General features: G+C 42.3%; 1 protein-coding gene across 1 annotated transcript in view; it reads right to left on the bottom strand.

The window, feature by feature from the left end:
• CPEB4 (cytoplasmic polyadenylation element binding protein 4) overlaps positions 1-18,331 on the bottom strand; it is a 38,215-nt gene extending 19,884 nt beyond the window's left edge. Inside the window, exons 1-2 of the mRNA XM_084215503.1 lie at positions 15,555-18,331; positions 6,704-6,785 (exon numbers count right to left, since the gene is read on the bottom strand). Coding sequence (XP_084071629.1) covers positions 6,704-6,785; positions 15,555-16,676 — 1,204 coding nt within the window. The 5' untranslated portion in view covers positions 16,677-18,331. The remainder of the gene's footprint in view (positions 1-6,703; positions 6,786-15,554) is intronic.
• Between the last annotated feature and the right edge of the window lie 1,724 nt (positions 18,332-20,055).

A 20,055-nucleotide genomic window follows, 5' to 3' on the forward strand; every position in this document is an offset into this window, starting at 1 on the left:
ATATTTATATAAGTATCCCCACATTCCATGCACAACATTTATCCTTTTCTCACACCCAATGTGAGTGCTGAGCTGGGATTCCTGCTAATGGGATTTCTGAGTAAAGCTGAAATACCACTCCCTGCACCTCATTTGACATGTGCCTGTGTGGAGGCAGCACGTCACTGCTGCACTCACCTGACAGCCCAACCATCACACTGCAGTGGAAAAAACCTGCCCTCCCAGCTAACCAATCTGCATTCCAACACACAAAGCATTAAGCCAAGGATGGATAAATCTACTCTAAAATGTGTTCTCAAAGTCACCTCAGCAATAGTTGTTATTATTCTAGCTAATGCTGGATTAAAATAAGTGGGTACTCAATAAAAAAATTTTATCTGCATCGTGATTCTTTCTTGAAGTATCTTAAATAATTGATGCAAGATTTAGATTTTAGTCACTCTTGGGTATAAGCAATGACTGCCCATGACAAAAGAAATTATGACTTTGTTAGGACCAAATTTTCCCCTTTTACACTCACACCTCAGCACTCACCTCCTTATTTTTGCTCAAAACTCATCCCTTTTCTCATTGCACCCATTTCTTCTTTAATTCCAGTTTTAAGAAAAGCACTTCAGGCTTTTCTTCCTGCTTCTTTTATGCCATTTCAAGGCTCACAAACATGACAGCAGAGATCATGCAAAACGTGGCTAACAAAAGACTCAAACGATTCAACATCAAGGCAAAAAGTGAACAAAGTGAGCAAAAAGCAAAAAGACAGGTAGTTTGAGCAGTTTGGGCAGGGAGGCAGGAGAGTTCAGTGTCTTCTAAAACAAGGAACAGACACCACTCATGAAATACAGCTCCAAATTAGAGGCAGCTTTGAAGATGATCCAGAATGGTCAGAGATTATCAAAGCAAGAATTCAGAAAAGAAAAAAAAAACCAAACCCAAAACAAAACCTATTTGGTGGACAGTGACATTAAACAAAGCAGAAGATTAAACACACTTCTTAAAAAAAAAAAAAAGGGATGGAATTAATTTCACGAGGCCACAAATATAAAAAAGAAAGCAAAAAAACCTTAGAAAGGTTTTAATCAGATTAGCAAGGCTGCTGTCACGGCATTCAGAACGATTTTGTTGGCTGTACCACTTCTGAAGATCAAATCACCGAGGTAGACATGAAAATATTCAGCCCTGTTTCAATGTTTTGCTGCGTTTTAAAGAGCTCCGACTGCCACATCATTTACAGCACATACATTCCAAGGAAATATCTTGTCTGAGAAGTATGAGAGGCATTTAATTTTCCATGCAGGCTTTGGAGATGGGACAGCATGGCAAGGGGCCTGGGAGAAATGATTGGACACAAAAACACAGGTCTGCTCCAGTGAACTGCACAGGAATCCTCACACTGACGCCCAAATTGGATTAAGATCAGAAAACCCTGGGATTTTTGTACTGCTCTGAGGTGGCAGAAAAAGGAATTTCCTGGTCTCAAGGGGTGGCACAGTGCTAAATGGCTCTGTTTTGGACAGAGCATAAATCAAGATTTCCCACCTCAAAATCCTGCAGGGGTGAAGTAAAACCAGAGTTGTTTGATGATTGATATGTGCTTTGTCAAAACCAGCATTTCTACAACAGACAGGTATTATCAGAAAGGTTCAGCTGCTCAGGAATTCTTGTCTGCCCCATCCCCTGACAGCCCCTGGAGATATTTATGGGGATTAATGGGATCCCCTCTGTCTTCCCTTCTCCAGACTGACCAGGCCCAGCTCCTGGAGTCTCTCCTCACTGGAGATCTTTCCTCCCTGTGCACTACCTAAAGGCCAATTCCCCTTTTTTCTTTTTTTTCTCCTTTTTTTTTTTGCAAGTTTCAGACATGATTTTATTCTTCCCAATCCACTTTTACCTTTCTAATCCTCACCAAATCCAGCTTCTCTTCTGAAGAATTTTGTTGAAGCCACAAACCCAAATGTCCATTTAAATGACTGGAAGTTTAGGAGGCAATGAGTGTAAAATCATACATTATGTATGGTTTGTATCCATTACTTCTGTGGCAGGGTCAAATCCAATCTGTGAATCTGATCTCAGTGGTTTTTAATAGAAGATTTTAGTCCCTTCCTTGTTGCTCAGGTGATTTCATTCTCTTACAAGACTGTTGGCTGTTTCTAAACAAAAGCTGTGATAAATTCCAAATATGGGAAAGGTGGGGAAAATTCAACAAACACTCCACCTAATTAAAAAATTAAAATATTGAGTATTGCCTCTAAATTTTGAATATTAGCTGCATTTGGAAAGAAAGTGGCCCTTGCTTGTTACTATTTTAGAAAATAGAAATAGCAAAAGTTGTAATACTTCTACTTTAACCCGCCTGAAATCAGTGGATTGCAACAGGAATGGGAACAGCTGGTTTCAAATAAAATCCCCACAAAATTTCCCCCATCCCAGCTCCCTCAGCATGGGCTGGGGTTCAGTGCTACTAGACCCAGTTCTGCAATATTTTGACATAGTGAAACAATTGATTTTCCTCTTAATTAACAGGCACTCAGGTCTGCAAATGCCATCAGCCCTTCCTGGCATAGGAGGTAAAATTCAGGAAGATCCTGAGAATGAAACATTCACACAGTAACTCATCAACAGTTTCCAAAGAAAATGATGGCAAACCTGGACAGCCTGAAAGGAAGGGTTTGTTCATTTTATTTAAAGCTGGATACATTAAAGAATTGCAAATGAGTAACCCTTAGGTTCTGGCCAAGGAGATCAACCCCAAAGTCTGAGGTGCAACCGCCACAGCAGCTGTAAAAAAACCTCACAATCTATTATTTTACATTTTAAAAGAGGTCAGATTTTGTCCTGGGCATATATAAAGGACCCTAAACTTCCCTAAAGACAACTGCCATTGACTCTCAGCAGGTTCTCATTAATATTCTGGATCACACAGAAACCCAAATGTCCCATTCCACTCCATTAATATAAATATGCTGCATAATCCATACAGCTTGGAAAAAACCAAGCAGTTCAGATTCTTACCCAATATTCAAAAAAGCCCTCAAAACTATTTGGATCCCTTTCATCAAAGCACATTTTATAAGGTTTACATATTTTCTTCAATTTTGCCATGGTTTTTCAGATTAATATTAAGGGGCTGATGATTTAAAAATACAGCTTGGTCTCTCTGCTTGCTCAGAGAAATCCTGAATGGTGCAACTTTGCAGCATTCTGGTTTTTCAAAATTAAAATTTAGGGCTGCTGTTCAACCTTACCCCATTCCTAACCCTTTCCTTTTGTGCAGAAGTGTGTTTAGTTTTTCAGACTGTGTCACAGCCACAGGATTCCTGCAGACACTGAGCTGTTCACACCCAGATTTTACAGGAGTGCTTTGCAGTGCTGGAAGCAGATGTCCTGGCCTGCTGCTTTCATCCGTCCCACCTTGCATCATTTCCAGGCAATAACCTGACATTCTGAACTGAAATATTGGATATTTCAGTAGCAAACCAGTCATAAAGCATTTAAAGACATTTCAGTGTCACTTAACAAGGAAATATTTAGTCAATCTACTACTATTACAGTAATGCTCAAATTGCCATCTGCAAGACCCAGATTCAAAAATCAGGCTCTGGATCCCAGGCTCAGCTCAGGGAGGCTGAGTTCATTGTAAAGAAGATGCAATTAAGTCTCCAGGGAAAGATTTCTGCAGGCTGACATTGGCTGTGCAGCACGCAGCACACTCACTGGGCTGGATAAAAATAACATATTGAAATGGCAGCTGCTCAGCAAAGGAAGAGGATTTGAGCAGGGATAAAAATATACCTTAAAAGAAGGGGAGAAAATGGTAAAATGCCTACTCAAAGCATTAAAAGGTAATGCTGAGTGTACTGAATTGCTGTAAGGTTCACCTTTTAACCTCATGCAGAAAATATTATTTATTTCATACAGCAAGACAACCTAAGAATGTAATTATTACTGACCTAAACAAATCCAAGGCTAGCACAGTTTAATCCCCTCAGTCACAAAGAACACACTATGGATGGACTTTGTTACATTTGGAAGAATTCCTACTTCTGATTCTATTACAGAATTCCCAGCCTGCTGCTCTGAACATATAATTTAAAGATGGAAATGATGTCCCAGAGACAGCAGGTTCCAAACTGTGACTGATGTCTATTACCATGCCCATTCTCCCAGTTGTTCTGAAGGGGTATTTTACACAGTTCCTCTTTCTCTGGCAGTCCATGACAATATGAAGGGGGTGCTGTCAGTGTTACACACTAAACTCATGCTGAGGCAGGATTAAACCTCTCACAAGATAGCAGTGAGACCTATTAGATCATCTGAATTATTTCCATGCCATTCTGAGCTTGCTCTCCACAGTATGTTTTATTACTGTCTTGCCCAGGCTATTTTTAAGTCTCAAACCCAGAAGCTTTTCCTTTCTGAGAGTATCCAACTTTAGTTCAAAGCACTGCATGCACTGATTAACCCATTTAAAATGCAAACCGAAAAACTTCTTATGGAGCTGCTGCTGATTTAAATGCAGGTGTTTGAAACAGCAAACAAGATTTGAGCTGACAGCCATAATTTGTCCTATTTAAAGATTTCTATATCCGAGATTTAAATAAAGATGGGGCAAGAAAAGAGAAAACACGAGACAGGATCTGTGCTAGCAGATGGAAAATAAACACAATGGGCTCGTGATCACCAGCCCCACTCCAGGCCTGATGTGGAATGTTTTGTCCCAGCAGTTTCCAGTTTTTTTCCAGCTGTATCAGTTGGTTTAACTAAAGGTATTTCCTCTCCTTGCAGACCCCACCCTAGGCAGGGATGATCTCTGCAGTTAGCACGGCCGGCGGATGCTGGGTTGAATAAAGATCCATTCCTTAAATACCCGACAGGAATTAAGTCACTGAGTGCTGTGCCAGAGCAGCACAGCCAAATTCAGGCACTGCACACTTTTCTGGAAGCAAAGTTCATGTTCTTGCTGAGGAGATCCTTGAAAAATGAGGCTTCACAACAAAGAATTTTATGGAGAGTCACTTAAATGTCTCATCCGGGCTTTGAGGCTTTTTTCTGTACAGTTATATAACAGTGAAACAGAATAATTCACAAGGAATCTAAGCCAGCCCAGGACCTGACTGCTGTCCCTGTGTCTCAATCAGTGTGAGACAAGGCACACAGAACTTTGGAGAAGCCACAGATGACTTTGTAGAGGGGATTAACACTCAGGCTAAAGCAGGAATTAATGCGTGTCAGAACTATTTGTATTCCTTGCTGACATACTTATTCCATTACTCTTAAAACATGCTAAGCACTCAAAAAGAAATATTTCAACTGCAAAGAACCTTTTCAAAGCATTTAAACTAAACATCAAGCTGCTTTCAGAAGTACCCTTGCTTAGCAGCTGACCATAAACACATATGAAGGTGACTTTGTTAAATTCAGATTTAAAGGGAGATTTTATTTGTCCCACGGCCACATCACCTTGGGCCAGGTTTCAGAGCTGTAACCTGGTTTGGGAGTGCCTGGCAGTTGGATAGAAAGTTTTGGGGCAAATCCCAGGTACTCAGTCAAGGAAGAACACCTTACCCTTGGTTCTACATGCAATTCTGGAGACATAGGATGTTGCCAAACAGAACATAAACCAAATAAAAGCTGTTAATACTTGGCATGAATAAAAACCTGGTCCCCATTGCATAAGGAGGGAAGGTATTTTGGGATTTTAATTCATTTGGCATGACTTTTATCCACATCAGGCTCTCCCTATCATTTCAACAGAGAAGTATTTTGTGGTGTTTCTCCCCACACTGAATTTCTGCACTGCTCTGGGGATGGGAAACTCGAGTTGCATTTCCAGACCACAGAGAAGGGAACAAACACAAGTTCTTGCCAGTTTATCAAAGGTTGGTCTTCTGAGCAAGAATCACTATTAAAACAAGTCAGATTTCATTACTACCACAAGCCTTGATATCAAAAGGAATTTACTTGCAGAAACCACAAGTGCAGGTTTGTTTTTTTTTTTAGTGGTCTCATGACTGGTAACAAAAGTGAGTGGTTAGATAAGAAGTGTGTGTGAGAATTTGACTACTCCACTCATACATGTAACCACTGAACTGCAATGGATTACTCATCCTACAGGACATGAAACTACAGCTCTGAATTGTTGACCATAAGCAGTTTTTATTCAGACAAAATTATGTGCAGACAATACTTTGAATACTTTGTAAGGTGAGGTATTTCCAAAGCACGACTACCTTTGCCAAAAAAACAAAAGGAAAAAAAAGAGATAAATCCCAAATCACTTCAATCTCCCTTTTCCTTTCCCAATGGTTCCAAAAATGTAAAAAAAAGACTAAATACTCTGTTTTTCTCAAAAGGACATGGGTAAACCTTATTCTTTCCCAAGACAGAAAAAACTATGATTTCAGCAAGAAAACCCTGTTAGGCAAAAAGTTACTTCTTGCTGAGCTGCACAGGATTCCTGAAGTTGATCAAAACCCCTGGCCAATAACACAACAGGTCAGCCTGTGTTTGTGTTCTGCACTGCTCTGGACAAGCACAGACACCCTCAGTGCTCCTGTGCTGAAACTGCTTCATTCACACAGCTAAAAAAAGCCATCAGGTGCACAAGAGAAATTCCCTTTTCCTACCCAAAACTGCAGTCTCTTATTTTCAGTAAGCCCCTCTCCCCAGTTATTTGCTGCAGGAAATAGTCTCTGTCTAAATTTACCTTTCAGTGAATCATTTTCAGCCCTCATTATGTCAATTAGGGAGTTCTCCAGTGAGTGCATGTCAAAAGTCCTCGTGCGATCCTGCAAGGAAACACAAACAGAGCCAGGGTTAAACACGAGCACCTCAAACACAAAAACTTCCAATTTCTTCTACATAACCACTGCAGAATTAAGCAAAAACCACATAGCAAAGGAGAGAGGAATATTACAAATTTCCTCTGATAGAGGAATATTAAAAATTACAATATTATTAAATATGAATCTGATCTATAATAATTTAATCATAACCAATGAAGTCTAACACCAAATATTTCTCCTTCTTATTAACCAAAGCCATCATTTTACATGTGCCCAGGTCAGACTTTCTCAACCAAACAATAAATTCCATATAGTACAAATCTGATATGATAGAAGCAAAACACAATGTAAAATACCCTGGCATTGCTTTAATTTAATTGGCAAATTCAAAATAACTGAAATTTCTTGTAATTTCTGAAATCTTTACAGTAAGGTAAAAGTGCAGTAAAAGGTGTTGTAAAAGGTTCCAAAAGGAGGCAGAAAATCACTCTAATTCCCAATATTATTCACACAGCCACGCTTTCTGTGTATTTATACATTTGGACTTGGATAGAATTTTATACAATTACACTAATCCACCCTGATTTTAATTTTTTTTCTGTCCAAGAAGGTCTCTACCATCAGCTTTAAAAATTTTATTTCATTCCTGTTCTAAGGAATCCCCTCTGAACTGAGCTCAAGGATTGGGAAGTTTCTGTTCAAACAAGAAACAGAAATTTTGGACACTTTTGCTCTTGACTCCTTCTCCACAACTCTTGTTATTCCAGCACTCAGTGTGTTTTTTGTCCCTAACACTGGCTGTGAAGCTGAAATTTCTCCAAAGCACACAGATCCAGCTTGGAATATTTTTAAAGGCAGTGGTGAGTTATAAAGTGCTTTATTTCAGTGCTGAAGCAGCAGTGATTGTGTGTTGCAAGGGCCGTTCCTGGTTTCACTGATCCCTCATTCTGGACTTTAAATACCTCAAACTATTCCAAGAGCAGGAACTCACCAGCTCCTGATCCATTTCCAAGTTGTAAATTACATTCTGATCACTAAAAAATACCATTTTTCAATCGAATTTCCTGGTATTTTTCCTCTCTTCAGAACAGTTTATTACTGAGACAGAACAGGCCACGTATTCCAACCCGGATGTGCTGTGTCTCAAATAGCATTAAAAAGGCCAGAGTTTGGAACCAGTTCCTTTATTAAGTCTAGCAAATATCAAATTTGCTATAAAAAGCACAGCACTGCCCTGTCTCCCCACAGGATTGATTTCCATGGTCATTTCTATTACAAGATAATTGAGGCACCTTAGAGAAAATATCAGGAACATTCAAATCCTTAAATTTTGTGTTTTTCTTTCATAGATTTCCTACAGTTTTCTGCCTGTCCTATCAGATTTAAATTATTGGTTTGGTTTAAACATTGCTACTTCTTACCTATTTCAAAGTCTATTTACATTAAAATCCCTTAGCAGGAGTGAGTACAAGCCCTCAGGTTTTGAATCCATTAGGATCCAACAGTTGAGTAACTCAGGAATGGATATTAAAAGGCAACCTCTGCATTTCCAGCAGTCCTCACAAAATGACAAAAAAAAGCCTAAAACACAGGTGGGAGCATTTACTGTAAACCTGATGTCCCTCAGCAGCTTCTCCTTCCTGAATTCTTGTGTTAACCTCAAGCCCACCCCATGAACAGCTACAAAACTCGAATTTCACAAAGTGCAGAACCTCAGTAATTCCAAATCTTTGTGGAATTGTGGCACTTCACATTTCAGTTGTGTGAGAGGCACAAAGGAAGTGACCCAGGCCAAGTAATTCCCAGTTTATTGAGCTGAGCACCTGAGCCTGAAGCAACTCTGTTCTCTCTAAAATATCTGTGTTATGTTGGCTGAGCTGGAGCAACAAAGGGCTTGCTGCAATGCTCATTTTTAATATTGAGAACAGAGAACTTAAACATTTGAAGGGAAAAAATGGAATTGAACTGGTTGGCTCACAAGGAAGTGCATTCTCCAATGCAAGCTTTTGGTGCTGAGGAATTTATTTTCCTTTTCAAGTGAACCACAAGCTGTCCCTTTTCCAGAGGTAGGTCCATAAGCTGCAAATCACACTTCAAACACTTTAAAACACAACCCTGAACAGTGATACAAGAGATTAACTGGTGATATTTCCCTCCCAGAAAAAGGAGGAATGGCCAAAACTTGGGATAGATAAGGAAGACTGTACATCCGCCCAGTGAAAAGATGTCAGCCTAAATAAAGACCAGCCAAGGTGCCAAACTCAGCTGGGTCACAGGTTTGCACACTGCTTATTTTTTAAAAGAATCCATTAATTTAGTTGGTTATTTGCCCTGACAGGCTGCACATTACTAGAGAAAGTCACCATTGGTAGTTTTGAGAATTTTTATACAAATTAAAGTCCTTTTTATAGTGAAACTCCTTTGAAAACAGCAGCACAGATTTCATCAGTCTTATCTTGCAAGATATTTTACCAGAACCACATCTGAAATATATCCATTTATTATGCACCTAAAGAAAAAAAAAGCCTGGTGAAGGTTAGTGGGAGTGGCCAAACCCCTGAAGAAATGTGTAAATCTGCATTTCATCCCAAAATCTCTAATTTCTAATAATCCATCTAAATAATAGCTGATCCATCTAATAGCTCTAATAATTAATCCAAGAATAGCTATAATAATCAAGATATTTATCACAATCTAATAGCTAAATGCAAGCTTTTCTCAGATACATATTACTTATAAAGCACATAAACCACACTGAACTTAGGAAAAAAATATTTTCTTTAAAAGATTTTGTGTAGAGAGAATTAATAACAATATGGTGATGGTTTTTAGGAAGCAATTCACCAAGTTACAGTGCTTTGGAGCTGGATTGCTGCTTTACACTTATTTATTGATAAAGAAAATATACAGGGGTAATGACTACCCTGGACTAAAGCAGAGTGTGTACAATTCAGTAACAAAATGTGGCAACCAGAGCCTGATATTATTTACCTGGATTCCAAAAGAACTTGGCTTTACACAAGTTTGTTTAGGGTGTCTAAAATGTTGGTTTATCAGAGGGCTCAAAGGCTACACAGTTTTACCCTTGGGAAACAGAACTGAAGCATACAGACATCAGGTAAACACGAGGCCACAATAAAAAATTTAAAAAAGAAAACCCAAACAAACAAAGCACAAAGCAGATTAAACAAACTAAAGCCACAAAACAACCAAAAAGAAAGAAATCAACCTGCAGGCTTAATACATGACTATGTTGAAAATTTCAGCCAACATTCCAGAAGAGATTCATTGAACATAATTTGAAATAAGCAGAGCAGTTTGCACAATGTACAAGAGGTGACAGCCTGCACATCTGGTGAAAAATGAGTTCTTGAGTCTGTAAAAGTCTACAATAATCAACAAACCATTTGTGAACTCTACCCTGGCCATCTCTGCCTACAAAACAATTAAATTCTAAAGCCTATTCCAACTTTATTTTTCATCCCTATTTATATTTCATCCCTAAAAGAAAGTCACTTGGTGCATAACATGTATGATATACACTGGGTCATCCTCCCATGCAAAAGAAATTCCACGGGAATTTTTCCTGCACAGGAAGATCATACTTTGAATTTTAAAATCCCGTGCATTAATTGTCCTGCACATCAGAAAAATGCACATTTAATTTAACTATTAGCTCTTTATAGAGTCACTATATTTAGTCTGCACCCACAGCATTACCATCACTTGAATAATTTAATTAAGATGCCAGAACACTTCCCAGAATGGGCCTTCCAGTGGTAAATCCAAATTTCACCAAAAAATCAACGTTTGAACACTTGCTGGTAGCTAAGGCTGGGCCTGATCTCTTAAAATAAGGTTGATGTGAAGTCCAAGGCCTCAATAATAATGCAAAAGATGTCACTGCATTAAGCAGTTTATTGATCAGCATTTATTGAGTAGGTGTAGTTGTAAAAGAGGGGCTTGTTTTAAGACATTTAAATCTTTGTCCAACCAGAACATTTGTGCAAATCAAAAACCTCACAAGTACATTTGTACCTTAATTACAGGAGAAGCCTGAAACTTTCTGAAACCCTGTTCCCATTTCCCACAGCTCCAAAGCCACGTGTCTCAGGCACAGGGGAGCCAGTATCACCAAATTTATCATCATAAATACAAGTTTCACATTTCTCTTTCAATTGCAACACAAATTTGGACTGAATTTTGCTTCTGGGGAAGCTTCTCCTCCTTCCCAGCACCCTGCAAATGCTGTATTCCAGCTCCCAGTCCAGTATCCAGTGAATTAAAGGCTTTGAATAAACAGGTTTTTCCTGAAAGGATGTTGCTGTATTCTGCCCAGATCATCTTTTATAGCTTCACCAGGGAACAATAAGAAAGAGCTGGAAAAATGAAGTGGCACGAAACACAAAGTTTAGTCCAACTTTTTAAGTGCTAGAAATGACAAACCTTTACTGGAAATGTTTGTAACATGAGTGGTTCTATTTTAGCTGCACATTAAGTTTATCATGCATCTTCCACAATGATTTTCCACAATATCTTGCATTCTCACTCTTTGCTGGGCTGCAACTTTCAAAGCAAAATGTTAATAAGAGTACTCCTTTTAATCTAAGGAAAAAGACAAACATAATTCAAATAGCTTCTTAACAAAAGCTCTCTTTAAACAGAAACCCTGAGGTCAAAAACACACAGGAGGGCCAAAGCCCAAGTATGAACGTCAGTAGTAAGTTTATAAAACAAGAACAGTGTTAACTTCCACAGCACTTAACTTGTGCATGTCATACCACATTAGAGTGCTGCTAATCCCACAGATCAGTAGCTGTGGGGAACAGCACACAAAACACTAATTACTGCACAGCTGATGGAGTTACACAAAAATGGGGGAATGGGTTTAAAAACCCAGCTTCAAGGATTTGCTCTGTTTTCAAATGATGCCTTGAAATTATTGGGAATAATTGCTGTTGCTAGAATAAAAAAATTAAATTCTGCAAAACAAATAAGCTCTTTTTGTGCAGCCAACCATCGTGAGTTATGAAAAGGTTCCTCAAACACAAATATTAAGACAAAGAGGAGCGGTAAAGAAATTTATTTGCAAGATCCCTTCAAGAGGAAAGTTTGGCAAACCAACTCAAGAGGCTATTTTTTTAATTCCAGCTCCCTGTGAATTTGTTTAATGCACTTATTAAATCAGGCCATTTCTATGGGCAAACAAATGCTGACGTAGAGGTCGGAATTCAAACACGTTTTGTAATCACGAATGTGTTTTCTCAAACATTCCATATCTGCCTGGGGGAAGAGCAAGTCTCCCTGGCACAGGCCCTGGCTGGATTTGGAAGGGGTTATATACCTGGAAACCAGCCACTGGGGAAGAAAGGAAAAAACATTTTGAACAAGTGGATACAATGAACTGCTCTCATGTACAAAATTCTTTGAAATGGGCAGTTATTTTCGAGCCTGATTCCGGGAAGAAACACAAATTCTTTTAAAGCATTTTTACAGAAAGCTGAGCACTATTGCTTCACTTGCTTGTGCCTTCAGAGAGCCATTTAAAAAATATCATCACGCACTGAAGATGAGATCTGGAAAGCTGGAAATGCCTATCAAAGCAAGATTTATGCATTGCATAACAGGCAGGATGTTCCACTCATGAGGAAGTGCAAGTACACAGCCAAAGGAAAGCCAAAACAATCTTGAAGGCAGCACTGCCGTGAAACGCAATTACTGAGCACCAAGTTTGTCAGGGCTGCTGGGAGAGAAGGACAAGGAATTATTCTTAAAAATCACTAACTTGGTAAGGTGCCACAGTCACACTCAAAGCATTTTCATATATTATTTCTCATGGAAGGCTGTGAGAGCCAAAAGACTGCGTTTTTTGCTTTTTAATTTGAATTCAGGAACCATTTTTTCATTTGGAGACCATTTCCTTTTCAAACGAACACACAAAGAACAATGGCTTTTCTCTTTTCAAAAGATCTTTGAAGGGGGGAGCCTGCCCAGTGGCTAAAGTACAACATCAAAACTTAATTTCATTAACAGATCTGGTTAAGTCTTCTCTGACCTTGCTGCCAGTTCCCTCCCTGCAAGAGGTTCCTACAGACAGGGTCGTTTGGGAATTGCAGGAGACAGGATTCCAAATGCAAACCACTTAGAGCAGAGAGCACAGGGTTTGCATGCAGCTCTCAGTGCCAAGGCAAGGCATCATCAAATTGCAAGGTTATCAAACTGATCACCACAGTATTTTCCTTTCATCTGCACCATTTGGAGCACCCATTTCATCCCATGGGATGGGCAGGGATGTTTGAAGGGAGCAGGCGTTCACGTCAGCGTCTTACAGGGAAATTATGTGACGCCATCCTCTCCAAAGAGGAAAAGAGCTCCTAGTCCTGGTCACCCCAAGATTTCCATCAAAACACAGCCAGAATCCTATGTGCCACCAGGCTCTGGAATAGACACAACCTCTGAGGAAAAGAAAAAAGAAAGCAATCCCCAAATATTTGCAATTGCTGGTTTACATTTTGCCTTCTGAAGAAACTCATTTTCACTAGATTGCAGCACCCCTTGTTAATGATTTAAGCAGCAAAACATAAATATTAAATGAAAGGGATTGTTGTATCAAATTACTCCATTATGTTGCTGCAGCAAAGACAGCTTTCAATTATTTCCTAAACAGGAATCTAAGAAGATTCCAGTAACAAAATAGCCTTGTCCAGTACATGATTGCATCAGCAAGGATACTTCGGGGGCAGAGAGAGAGAGAAAGAGAGAGATGCATGAACACAAATATGTAATAAGCAAAATTCTGCTTTGAGTCAGGAATAGAATCAGCATAGTCAAGAAAAAAAATAAAAAGACATCAAAGGTCAAATTTTACATCATTTGTTTCCAGCAATTCAAAAATTCACTGTGCTTTCAACTCAGCTAAAGTGACCAAAAGAGCGAAAGATTTTACACAAAATAAAAAAAAGTTGTCCAAGATGGCTTCAAAATTAATCAGCATCTTTCTAGGGCTGCAGTGCTGAAGTCCTGCCCTGCTGCCCTGCCCTTTCCCTCACCAAAGTGATGGTAACAGACTGGAGAGCACTTCCCTCCACACTTTCCTCTTCCTGGCATGAAGGACTGTCAGACTTGGTCTTGACATGTACAGCTTCTTCAGAGTGTTTATGTAAACAGACACCAACATGCTACACCAAAATGATTTCTTTACCATGATCAAACTACACGTGTCTGCTATTCTGTGTCTGGAACACCATCCAGAAGTCAAGGTTGACTTTGCCAGTTTCCTGAAATTTCCTTGATGCCAATCCAAGCACATTGCTCTGCCTGTGTATATATTTGGGGCTTACACACAGCAGCAAGGACACACTTGATCTCATTCTGTCACTCTCAACATCAGCTACGTGTCAGGGTACAGAGTGAATCAAACCGTGAGCCAAGGCTCGCTGCAGTGAGGCTGAAAAAAGACCAGCTCCAGCTGGGTCCCTTTTTCTAATGGTTTCACTGGATAAATAGAGTATGCTGGACACAGCTTCATTATATTCATTATAAATCCTGACATTAAAATCAATTATTACTCTGCTTTCTAAATTTGGAAGGGCTCTACCTGATAGTGAACCAGTCCGTAGCACTGCAGTAGGAAAAAAAAGGCTCTGAAGGAAAGTTATTGCCAGCAGCTGCTGTGCTGTCAGCAGGGCCTGCACACCACCAAAAACCTGCAATCTGCAAAGAACCCAACTATCTCCACATCCACAAAGTCACTGTTAAGTGTATTTCTGTTTCTTTCCATCGTGAGACACATTGCACAGTTTGTATCTTTGAAATTGTATTTAAGTAGGTCACCCCGGTTCTTGCAGCATGGCAAGAAATACTGCAATCACGTTGAGAATTTTACTTTTGCCCTCGTTTGAAGAGCTTGAAAAACAACCCTGGAAATGTGAAAGAACTCTTGGGTCTTTTAATTCACCCTAAAGGAGTTTACAAAAGGCGCACACACACATAAAAGCTGGGTTTAACTGGTGGTCAGATGAAAAGAAGGGGACTTCTGGTTTAATTCCTACTGCAAATTAGGTTCAACATTATACAGTTCCTTTCAAATTCATAACAAGTCAGCCCAGAAGGAGAGGCTGAGCTGCCAGACAACCTGCCTCCTGCCAGGAGAAGGCCACAGCAAAATATAGGAGACCACCAACTGATCTCATCCACATCTATTTTTAGTGCTGATTTAATGGCCTGTAACCAAAATTTGCTGCCATTCCTGAGGAGAACAAACTGCACTGATTACCATTATTTGTAGAAAGCAAAGTTTCCCCCAAAAATGCTACAAAAATTATGTTGCACTGCAAGCCCATGTGATACTGTAAAACCAAATAAAATCACTCCATACTTTTTCTCAGATGTGGTACACTGCTGAATGCCTTCAAAGGCCTCAGATCTCTCATACTCCACCAGGCACTTTTTTTTTCCTTTTTCCTCTTTGTTGAAATACTTGTCAGTGAATTTCTCCATTGGCTATTTCTGTGTCTAAGTGTTATGCTGAAGCAAAGTGGCCAATACAGATGGCTGGTGTGCAATAGATATTTATGACCATCACTGTTAAAAAACTCCCATGAATCACAGCTTGGAGGATCATTCCCATTATGACATTTTGAGTTAGCCATATGGTTTTTTTCAGTTGCAAGCACAGAAATCCCACAACCAGGGCATTTTAATGCTCTTTGGGGAGGTTTGGGTTTTTGGTGGTTTTTTTTTGTTTTTATGGATACAACAGAGTGCACTCACCTGAAAAGGAAAAATGTTGTCAGCTCTGTTCAAGCTGTCATCCATCCAGGATTTGGGAGCGAAGGCCGAGCTGGGTCGTGCATACTTCTGCAGCTGGATATGATTACTTGCAAAATTCTTCTTTAAGGGCGAGATGGAGTTCAAGGGGGTGATCCCTCCGTTCAGTCCCCGGCGGTGGTCTCGGCCCTGGGACCCTCCCCAGCCCCCGTACCCGCCGCCGCCGGGGCTCCAGGAGGACGGGGTGGGCGATGGGCTTTGGTAGCTGCTCCACGGAGAAGGTGGCTTGTTAAGATTATTGGCCAAATGAGGCAACTGATTAAAAGCAGCATTTCTGTGTGTGAATGGAGGTGGGTGAGGACTTGCAGGAGACCTCCTCTGTTGCTGATGCTGATTGTGATGATGCTGGAAATGGGGGTGATGAGGGTGGTGCTGAGAGAGGGGTCCGATCTGGGGGGAAAAGCTACCACCAAAGCCAGGGCTGACGTGATGTGGGAAATTCTGAAACAGCAGAGCACCATTATTAGCTGAGGCAGTAGGGACCCCTCCCTGGTGGAAAAAACTTGCATCTTCATTGATTATTGTAGAAGAAGAAGGAGCAATAGCCGCAGACCAGTTACTAAAACCAGTCAGAGAGGATGCGGTGGATGTCAAGGGCTGTGTCGAAGTACCGAGCCCCGAAGCCTCTTGGTAATCAAATCCTGTTAAAACCGGCGATTCTATTCTTATTTTCTCCTTCCCATTGCCATTCTCTGAAGAATTATCTCCCTGGTTTTCTTCAGTTTTAGCTTTCTCGGGTTCAGAGAGCATGCCTGCTTCCTGACTTTGACCAGGGGAAAGCTGCTGTTTTTCTAGGGACTCTTGCTTTTCCTGTTGCTGAGTTTTAGATTTTTCTGACCCCAGAATCTCATCCTGAATATTATGGGCAGCTGGAGCAGGAAAGAGCCAAGCTGACCCAGCACTACTGCCATTGGCAGCTGTGTTATTATTTATAAAAGCAGCAGGGCTGGGGGTTGCATTTTGATGATGGTGTGGAGGCTGCAGATGTGGATGAAATCTGACTGGAAAAGCTGACTTATTTCCAGTGTTGTTTTGCACTAACACTCCAAACCCGTAATCCCCCATTTATTATATTTAGGGTTTGAATCCTCCCTGTAAGAACAAGTTGATGTTTAGTGTTTAACTTGTCCTCTTGTGAGGCAAGATTAGCAAGTATCCTGGTTTTCGCTATATATTCCAGTGTCTCCCTCCACGCTATTTATTTCAGATTTGGATAAAGATGTTTGCTTTTTTTTTTTTCTTTTCTTTTTGCAAAAGATAGATCTCTTCAACTATTTCAATGTGTCAATTTGTGTCCGTTTCCTTCCTTTGGCCAGGAGGAAGGGAAAAATAAATCTTTGGTTCACAAAATAAGAGGTTTCCTTTTTCTAAAGGAAATGCACAGCAATGAGAGAATAAGCTTCTGGGAAATAAGGATAAAGAGATTCTAACTATCCTGTTTTTTTCCTCCTCAGCAGCCTTGACTCGCCCATAAATGAGTTAAGAGGGAAGAAAAAAAAATACAATGACGTCTGGTCCCTCAACCCCTTGGCAGCAAAAAATAGATTTAAATCTGGAATAATTTAATACATCTCTATAATCTAATATATATTTGTGTCCTGTTCAAAAAGAGTCTTTGCTGTGGACAAGGGAAAAATTTACCTCAGGATCTCAGCATTCAGAAGGGTGAAATGGGGGAGTGAGTTGCAGAAGAGGCTTTATCCCGTGCTGCTGGGTTTAACCTATTATATTTAGCAATAATATACACCGTGTGTGTGCGTGTGTGGTTGTTTAAAGGGGTAAGATCTTATCTCAGGAAATCAGTATTCTCTGTGTGTTGGGTGGGGAGTGAGTTGTGCAGAAGGGTGGATTCTTGATGCTGCTCCTTCTGGGCTGGGTTTCTGAGCTCGCCAGACTCGCTTCTTATTTATGATCCAATATTTGCGTGTCCTTCATATGAGTCCTGACTGTCCGCGGAGGAAGGTTTTCATCTCAGAAATCAGCGTTCACCGTTCGGGAAAGGGAAGGGAGGGGACAGCGAGTTGTGCAGGAGGAAGGGGAAGGAGGTTTTTTCTCGCTCTCTGCTGCCGGGAGGGTGTTTTGTGGTGCGGGGCTCGCCTCCTTCCCCGGGAATCGCGGCTCCCGCAGCCCAGCGAGCCCCCGGAACGCGCTCCCTCCTCAGGCACTCGGCATCCAGCGGGGCCGGGCTGTGGGTGCCCCGCGCGTCCCCCGCCCTCGCTCGAGCCGGGCAAGGCAGGAGGGGTTTTACCTCAGCAGCGCAGCAGCCTCCGGCAGGGAGGGGAAGGCGCGGCCGGCCGGGCTCCTCTCTCCCCCATGGAAGGTGTTTAAGCGGCTCTCCCGGGTCGCCCGGCGGGGTCGGGGCAGGCTCTGTCTCGGAGCGCAGCGCTCGGGGCTCCGGCGGCGGCGGCTCGGGGCGCTCCCTGCCCTGCGGCGGCTCGGCTGGGCTGCGGCCGGGCCGTGCCCCTCATGTACCGGCCGCACCGGGGGGGTCTCCGCGGGCTCGATGCTGCCGGGGAGCTGGAAGGACGAGGCGATCGACAGCTTTCGGTAGCCGGCGACGTGTCCCCGGCGCGCAGCCCCCGCTGCCGCCGCCTCGTTTTGCGTCTTTTTCCGTGTGTTTTTTCTGCCGCCTTCCCCGCCCCCCACCCCCCCGGCGGCCGCCGCAGCCGGTGCCTCGCTGGTCCCCGCGCGGCCGCTGCCCAGCCCGTGCCGCCCGGACCGAGCGGCCGCACCAAATGACAACCAGCTGGCGGGGGCCGCGCGGCGCTTCCGGGGCGGTGGCGGCCGCGCCCCCGGCCCGCCCCCGGCACCGGCTCCGGCTCCGCCCGGCGCCGCGCCGCCATCTTTGGTGCGGGCAGGGACTCCCCGACCGGGGCGGCCACCCCGGGGCTGGGCGCGCACCGCCCGCGGCGCCGCCGCCATCTTAGGTGTGGGCGGGAGGTCAGGCGGATGCAGGCGGCGCCGCCATCTTGGAGTGAGGAGCGCGGCGGCCGCCATGTTTGTGCAGGGCAGGGCGTCACTTGTCGCTGCCGGAGCCCGGTGTCACCGACAGCGGCCGCGCTCGGCAGCGACCGTCAAGAGCTTCTCATTGCACCCCCTGCCATGGCAGGGACACCTTCCACTGTCACAGGTTGCTCCGACCCCCGTCCAACCTGGCCTTGGATGCCTCCAGGGATGGGGCAGCCGCCGCTTCTCTGGGCAGCCTGTGCCAGGGCCTCAGCACCTTCACAGCAAAGAATTTCTTCCATACGCGCGACCTAAGTAGCCCAAGGGCAAGCATCAAAAAATCTGTTTACTACAGATCTGGTTTATACACTACATCATTTTGGGGATGGGTGTTGTTTCTGCGTGCCGACAGATGAGAGAATTCAAATGAAAATACAGTTTAAAATGTAATATCAAAATAGAGTGACATCAAAATATCCATATGTAGGTTCACCATTAGAAAAATCAAATTTAAAAGGAAGCATGCAGAGAAATTTCCTCAAAACCTTTCTCTTAGTAGGGGGCTGTTCTTTACTCGCTCCAAGACTTCTCAGACATGACTGTAATTTGGATGATACTTTTACCAAACCAAGTATTTCCCAACAATTTTATTAAATAAACCTCTTTCTTCGCAATCACAGACACCTTGTTTCTGTGTGTGAAAACAGCCTTCTTTACATACGGTGAAAACATCATTGTGAAAATGTGATGGCTGGGTTATAATTTCCCCTTTTGTTTACTGTTTGCAACTTCTGTGAGCTCATCTGATACTGGGCATTATTTTCCTCTGCATTTTTCTAGTCATAATGTCGTTATCATCATCTTATGGCTCAGGGTTAACAGGCACTTCTGTCCGGACGCCGCGGACCTGGCTCCAGCAGCAGATTGCTGTTCCACAAATAGTTTGGGAAAGACTGAGTCTATGGCCTTAATTTAATTTCAGGCACACCCTTGCAGTGCATTAGGGTAGATGCAGATGGGCTGGAGTGATACGAGCAGAATTTCTAAAATCTGACTTTAATCACTTTGCCTGACAAATAGCGTTTGCTGAAACCACGGGAGGTTCCTCAAGGGCCAGTGCTGGGATGGTTCAGCCGGCCAGCAGGATTCGTGGCTGTTTATTCAACCACTTTGACAAAAAATGCCTGACCAATATGCAGGGATTGCAGGCATTATTTACCAAGAAGAATAAATTACTGAAGAAAGTCAGGGTTGTCAATAAGTGGATTTAACCCCCTGTGAGGAAATTCTCACTGTGGTGGATGGGTGACGTAAAGAGAGTCTCAAAGAATACAGAGGACGACAGTGTCGTAGAATCACAAATGGTTTGTGTTGAAAGAGACTTAAAGATCATCCAGTTCCAACCCCTACCATGGCAGGGACACTTTCCAGTAGACCAGGTTGCTCCAGTTTTTTAAATCACTCAAGCTGTAAGCTCAAATCCCTGTAGAGTCAAATT

The sequence above is a fragment of the Fringilla coelebs genome (genome assembly GCF_963513975.1).
Source record: "Fringilla coelebs genome assembly, chromosome: 15".
NCBI lineage: Eukaryota > Metazoa > Chordata > Aves > Passeriformes > Fringillidae > Fringilla > Fringilla coelebs.